Source organism: Podospora anserina, chromosome 3 (assembly GCF_000226545.1).
Source record: "Podospora anserina S mat+ genomic DNA chromosome 3, supercontig 2".
Lineage (NCBI taxonomy): Eukaryota > Fungi > Ascomycota > Sordariomycetes > Sordariales > Podosporaceae > Podospora > Podospora anserina.
In genome coordinates, this window is record NW_001914856.1 from 2,103,830 (window position 1) to 2,110,840 (window position 7,011).

The following is a 7,011-nucleotide window of genomic DNA, read 5'->3' on the forward strand; positions in this document are numbered from 1 at the left end:
GCAATGGCCTATGAGATACGGACACTTGGGTGGGCGGGCTGGCGTTAGGCGGGGGGGGGGGGGGGGGGGAAGAAAGTGTGGTTGTTTTTTTTACGTGTATGGGGTGTAATTCAAATGCTGGTTGGTTTTAAGGATAACGGGAATGACTGACAAGCGGCCGGCGTGTTGTGTGGTCGACAAGTATGAATATCCTTTTTTGCTTTTTCACATTGTATATAACAGTAGGGGTATATTGCGGGCAGGTGGTCAAGGGACCGAGACTTAAAATGGAAAAGCTGACTGGTTTGGGAAGAGGAGAGTGATATATGGGTGTGTTCGAGAACAAACCGGGTAGTGCAAATGCCGATGGTGGTGGTCTTTGGTTCGCATGATGGTGGTTGGTGGTTGGTGGTGGTGGTGGTGGGGGAACCGAACCCCTGGGCCAAGAATGGGGTGTTGGTGGGTGAGGAGGTTGTTACCAGGTTGGTTTATGGATGTGCCGTGTGGTTGAGACGAGGAGGGCTTGGTAGAAGTGTCCTTGGGTGCTGGAAGATGAAGGATCTCGGTGCGAATTAGAAACCTCTTTCATGGCTACGCAGCACGGACTAGACTGCAAATGTTACAATCCTGATGAACTTGGCTCGGTGGGTGATGATGGTTTGGAAGTCTAGACATGGCCAGCATGCCATCTCGTCTTGTTGACCAAAAACCAGGGCATGAAGACAATTTTCTGGTAGCTGTTGAAGCACGGGGCAATATCTGAGACGTTGAAGCTCTTCCTCCCCCTGCATTGAGGGTCTGTGCGTGAGCTCGCTCCGGGTCACACCCGCCCCGAGGTGAGATCTGCGACTTCGAGGCTGCTGCCGCCAAGCTCTTTTGGCGTGTTGTAAGTCAACCGAGCTGGGAAGCTTCATCACGTCACATTTGCTTTGCTTGGGGTGAGTGAGGCATGAAGTTTTATCACTGCCCACCCACCCCTCCTCGCGGGTTTGGAGATTTTCTCTTTTCTTCCATTTTGCCTGAGTTGTGATCTTGGAGTTAGGCTGAATAATGATGGTCGACGACGAGATTTGCTGAAGTTGTTTCTGTTCTATTCTCATACCCGCCGGCGCGGTAGATTTTATACGTTCTTTTATACTGCAACAATTTTTTATTCTACAGGGGTTTTGTTTCTTGTTGATATAGATAGGTACCCGTCCCGCTACTTTCATTTAGCCAGACTGGATTTTGGCCATTCATTCTTTACACAACGACAAACGACACGAAACAAAACATTCGACGGGAACGGGAGAGAAAGAGAGGCAGAAGGAGATGGCTAAATCACGTCCACCAACAACCGGGTCACTCTCCCAATATCTGTTTCTCGCCCTTGGGGTATTATCAACAGCCACCCTCGCCGCCCCTCCCGCCCTCCCGCCAATACCGACCATAACCCCCCCACCAACCCTCCTTGTCCCCCGCCAAAACGACCCCCAAATCCAATCCCTCTCCCAACAACTCTCCGCCCTATCCCAATCCTCCCGCGAAATCTCCCAATCGTCCCAACAACTCTCCATTACGTCAGCCCAGCTGCTAAACTCAGTCCAGCAGCTCTCCTCCCGTCTCACCCAAACAGAACAGTCGGTCAATGCGCTCCGGCAGTCGGTGAACAACGCCGAGCAAGCCTCCCGCTCGTTATCACAGCAGGTAGCTGAGGTTTCGCGAAGCGCAGACCGCCAGATGAGTGAGCGGCTGCAGAGGGCGAGCATGACGATGGTGGAGAATATGAGCGCCATGTCGGTTCAGATGGAGAGCAGTTTCTCCCGGAGGCTGGCGCAAGCGTCTAGGAGCGCGGTTGCTTTGGCGCAGGGACGGGTTGTGCAGGAGGGGGAGGATAGGGGGTTGGAGACTGGGTCTGGGGTTCCCACCTCAACAGCGGTGCCGGAACCGGTGCAAGGGATGAGAACGGAGGTTGTGATTGGGGCTGTGGTTGGGGGGGTGTTGGGGTCGATGGTGTTGAGTGTGGTGGGGGTGTTTTTTGGGTTGAAGATACGGCAGCGACAGCAGAAGCAGGGGAGGTTGGGGCCCGGGATTGGGAGTGATGCTTTTTTTACCGGGGGGGGAGGGGGGAAGATCAAAGGGGGGAGTCCGAATATTGGCGCGCCGGTGCTGCAGTCTACGTCGAATAAGGCGTATGCTAGTGTGGGTTTGGGGCCGGGGGGATTTCAGGTTGGGGGGGAGAACAAGGAGAAGGATGTGGGAAAGAGGGTCAGTGATGTCAGTAGTGTCTACTCTTCTGACTTGGACGACGACGAAAAGGGGCTGCTTAAACAGCAGCAGCAGCCGTCACCTGCTACACTGGCAAGAAACGCGCCGGATCTGAGGAGGATGGTTTTGGAAAGGTCGGGGACTACCATCTCGAGAAAGTCGGTCGGGGGTCCAAAGGTTGGGTTCGCGATGAGTTATTACTCCCCTGACTCGACGACGATGCCACCACCTCCAAAGGCGGTCGGGACGGGGGTGATCAAGAAGGCAGGGGGGCATAATGATAATGATAATAATTCTGTGATGAAGGTTATGACGCCTACGGCAACGACGATTGTCAAGACGGGGGGGAACAAGACGAGGCAGATGATGAAGGGGTTTCAACTGAGTCAGCCGCCGCCGGGGAAGCTGAGTTTGTTCCCGAGGAGTGATGGGGGGAGTAGTGGGGGGAGTAGTCCTGTGGATGAAGAGGAAGGGAAGGGGACGCCGAAGAGGTTAGAGAGCTGGTTGAGGAGGGAGAGGGGGGTTGTTAGTCCGTTTGCTACGGCTGCTCCGGGGAAGAAGTGAGGGGGTTTTTGGTATTTAAGCGAGCGAGTAATTTATAGTGTCATGAATTATGAAGACTATTTCATCTTGCGTGCCCAGGGTTTCCTGTTGTTGTTTTTTTTTAAAAAAAATTTAATTTTTGTTTATTTTGTGTTTTTTTATTTTTTATTTTTTCCTCAAATTGTTATGAAGACTATTCAAAGTATTGGCTGATTTTGAGGGGATGGGCTTGTAGATGGTGAGCTGGAGTGTTAGTAGTGTCAAGAGGAGGGAAAGTAAACAAACCCCCTGGATTGTGGCAGGCCAACCAACGATGATCTGCAGAGAGATCTCTTGGCGTGGAGGACCCACCACTGAAGCTTGTCGTCCCCAGACCTTGGCATTTTGAATTATCCTCTGTGTGACGACGTGGAGGCAAGGATTCTTTGACGATTCAGAGAGACCATGATTGACTTCACGAATCGCTGCCAAAAAAAATAATAAAAACAACATCGCTGGTATCTGTCTTCCAAGGGCCACACACATGTAATGTATAAATGAACCACCTCTATCCAAAACATCCTACCTGGGCCCGCAAAGCAGCAGGTAATTCACTCTTGACATTCTTCACACCCCCATCTTCCAATTATTTTTCGCTGTTCCTTTCACCTTTGTCCCCGGGGGGTGCTCCCGCGTACCTTGGTGAGCTAATGTGATCCGGGCCCGCCCACATCCCGAACAAAACCGGACCATGGTCCGATGACGACTCCCCTCCCCTCCGCTCCGAAAGGAAAAAAAAAGAAGCATTCTTCCTTTTCGGAGAGCCTCTCCCCGTTCGTCTGTCTGTCCCCACAAGCTTGCGCGGTCTTGCGTCTTTCTACAACGGCGGCGGAGAAGCAGAGTGGGGACTTGCTTTTGCTAGTGGAAAGCTTGATTTGTCGTCTTCGCGTTCAGGGTCGTTCTATCTGAGGGTTTTTGAAGAGGCAGGGGGGTGTCGTGTGAGGTGATAAAAACTGCTCCCGGGAAGGGGACGGTTTGGGTTAGAGGAGGAGGAAAAGAGGTGGGATAGGTGTGGGGTGGTTGGTGATGGATGGGCTGGTGGTGAGGAGAGAGAGAGTGACGATTTTCTGAGACTTGGGGATTGAGTTTGATAGTTTGACCTGTTCTCCGGGACAGGCTAGCCGTTAGAGCGTGGGTTCCTGGGCTGCGTCCTCGGGTTTTGATCTGTTCTTCCTCTTATAGCTCAACGTTAGGCTCTGCTAGAGAAGCGCTCTGGAAGAGCCTACTGAGGCTCATCGCCTCGCAACTGCACTGACTCCCGCAGCTCTGATCAACCGCAAGGTTGACCCCCCCACCCGATGCTCACGTAGGGCAGCTCCGCCCGACACTGGGTCCCTGAGCTGCAAAACCCGGACATCTGGGAAGTTCCTGGCTGGGAGATGTCGGAGCAGACGGGAACTTTGGGGCCTAGAGAGATATCTTGACGACCATGCGGGGAACCAGAGGTTTCATCACTCGTGTGCTCTTACGCGTGTGGTTTCGCTGCGATGTGTCTCTGATGTTTAGTCTATATCCCCCACTGCATGGTCCTGCGCCGATTATCCTTTATGTTGACTCGCTGTTCCTCTCTACTTTCCCATCCCGAGTTTTTCTTCTCTATAGCTCTTTGTTTCATTAGTTTGTACTGTGATAGACACCAGACCAGCACGTCATGAAATCTTCTCTTTATCCTCCCGTATCTTTACCGAATCTATTGCTGGCCATTGTGCTCGTGGTAACGTCCTTCGTCCTCCTCTCGGCGACGATTCACCGGTCTTCCTACCTCCCTTCCGTTCCCTCTGTCGAGCCGCCCCCAGAGCGAGCATGGCCGATGGTATGGGCCTCCTACAGCAATGAACCCCCCGAACCAAAGTACTTCCAGGAAGCTGGCAACACCCTAGAAATGTCCCACTACGACATCCGCTTCTTCCAGGGCGTGATTCCGTATTCTCAACATCGTGAGGTCCTCCAGCACCTCATCCGATCATACCTCTCCATCATGGCCTCCCTCAAGATGGAGACCTGGATCGCACATGGCACATTGCTTGGGTGGTGGTGGAATGGCCGGATCATGCCCTGGGACTATGACCTCGACGTCCAGGTCAGCCTCCACACGATGGAGCACATGGCCAAGCAGTTCAACCAGACGCTGCATGAGTGGAGGTACACCACCGATGAGGGAGGGGAGGGTGTGCATGAAATCAAGAAGACGTATCTGTTGGACGTGAACCCAAACTACTCGGAAATGAAGAGGAGACAGGGAATGAACGTGATTGATGCCAGATGGGTTGATGTTGACACGGGCATGTTTGTGGATATCACTGCGCTAGCCGAGAGAAATCCAGTGTTGGAACCGGGGATTTGGAGCTGCAAGAACTTCCATCAGTATAGGACGCATAATATCTGGCCGCTGAAGGAGACAAGGTTTGAGGGGGTTAAGGCAAAGGTGCCTCTTGATCACGAGAGAATTTTGGTGGCGGAGTATGGGGAGAAGAGCTTGGTGTTGACCGAGTGGGAAGGGTAAGCTTGATCTCGAGGGATTCCCTAGGACAAAGCTGACATTCAACGCAGACACCGCTGGAGTGAGGAATTGAAGGAGTGGGTGAGGATATCAGTGAATGATACGGTGAACAGCTATGGATCTGGGTAGAAGTGAAGTGAGGAAACAGTTTGGATTTGATGCCTTGGATATGTGACTTGTTTGACAGGCGCTAGGCGTTGGGCGTTTGCTTGGATACCACGTGACGAGGGCAAGAGGCTGGCTTTTCGCCAAAGTTGGAAGAGATTTCTTGGGCAGGTGAAGAACGAAGATTGATACGTACTTGAAATCTGGGCCCCGCAGGGTGAACATCTGGAGTGAACATCTGGAGTGAACATCTGGAGTGAACATCTGGAGTGAACATCTGGAGTGAACATCTGGAGTGAATATCAGGAGTGAATCGCAGCCCCTTGATTTCCTCTCCCTCCCAGCCCCCCCCCTATCAACCTCCCAACCTCCCCTGGAGCAACAATCTCATCAAGAAAAGTCTTTGCAATGATAGAGCACTATATACTAGATTGAGTCGCTCCTAGGTGGGTCTTCTACTTTGTAATCTGAGGTTGCAGGGCTCCTCGAGTGGAGAAAAGTGCCCCTTTCTTACCTTTCACCTCATCACTAGTGCCTTCCTCTCCTGCTTCTGACCACCTGCCTCAGGTGGAGTTTCCCATACTCACTCCTGCCTAATATTCAGGAGACAAAGAACAGCCAGTTCATCAGATAAGGCAATCAGGCCCACAATTACCTCAAGTCGCTGCAGCCAGCCGACGGCTCCCCAACTCGAGTATATGTTCTACACCTCTGTTCCCCGAACCTCCTCCTTCTTTCTTACCTCGGGCATCCCTCTCACAATCAGTCAGCTCTCGAGAGACAGATAGCCCGGTCAACAGCTTTTATCGCTTACTTCTCGTTCCACCATCTCCTCACACATCTCCTCCTCTTACACCTTGTTCACCTTCGACACTCAATTCTTCGGCATTCCAGTCACTCCCGTCGACCTTTTATCCATCAACCATCATCTAATTCCATCAAAGAGTCGACAGTCGATAGTAAATAGTCAACATGGTCGGCAACAAGATTCGCTGCGAGAACGGCGGCGAGTGGAAGGCCAGAGAGAAGTTTTCCCACAGTGCCCTTCGCAAGTACCAGAAGAAGTTGGGCAACGGCATTGCCACCCCTGCCCAGTCGACTATCTCGTGTCTCGAGCACAGCTCTGGCAACAAGGCGCCCGAGATGAAGTGTGAGGGACCCTGTGATCGCTGGCGTGAGCTGGACTTTTTCAGCAAGTCCACCCGCCGCAACAAAGTCTACGTATGTATTCACCGTCCATGGTTTTTTTTTTTGGGGGGGGGGGGGGGTGGGGGGAACCTAAGTCCTTGTTCACCAGCACACCTTGACGATACGAGAGGGGCCAAATGGCTGTGTGTAGCGAACTGACTCTTTTTCATCATAGTATGGCCTGCGGAGAGTGGTCAGTTTCACGGGTTGTTGACCTCATCAACCGCTTCAAGGAATCAAGCGCAAGGTTCATTGTGGACGGGCGACCCTTTGGTTTACAACTTTTCGGAGGGTCCAGGTTGGGGCTGAAAATGGGATTTCGTTCGGGGAACAGACAGGCGACTTCTTTCTTTGTTCCCTGGATGGGTCTAAGCCTTGGGCCATATGGAAATTTCCTGAAAAAGCTGGAT

At 52.3% G+C, this 7,011-nt stretch overlaps 3 protein-coding genes across 3 annotated transcripts; all 3 read left to right on the top strand.

Annotated features, from left to right (window-relative positions):
• Nucleotides 1–1,290: 1,290 nt before the first annotated feature.
• Nucleotides 1,291–2,790, top strand: PODANS_3_7840 (uncharacterized protein; the record flags this gene model as incomplete). The annotated part of the gene is made up of 1 exon (XM_001909553.1): nucleotides 1,291–2,790. One exon carries the CDS (start codon nucleotides 1,291–1,293, stop codon nucleotides 2,788–2,790), a length of 1,500 nt encoding a protein of 499 aa, XP_001909588.1.
• Nucleotides 2,791–4,459: 1,669 nt separating this feature from the next.
• Nucleotides 4,460–5,311, top strand: PODANS_3_7850 (uncharacterized protein; the record flags this gene model as incomplete). The annotated part of the gene is made up of 1 exon (XM_001909554.1): nucleotides 4,460–5,311. The coding sequence occupies one exon, from the start codon at nucleotides 4,460–4,462 to the stop codon at nucleotides 5,309–5,311; it is 852 nt and encodes a 283-aa protein (XP_001909589.1).
• Nucleotides 5,312–6,385: 1,074 nt separating this feature from the next.
• PODANS_3_7860 (uncharacterized protein) lies at nucleotides 6,386–6,760 on the top strand (the record flags this gene model as incomplete). Its single annotated transcript, XM_001909555.1, has 1 exon — nucleotides 6,386–6,760. One exon carries the CDS (start codon nucleotides 6,386–6,388, stop codon nucleotides 6,758–6,760), a length of 375 nt encoding a protein of 124 aa, XP_001909590.1.
• Nucleotides 6,761–7,011: the final 251 nt, after the last annotated feature.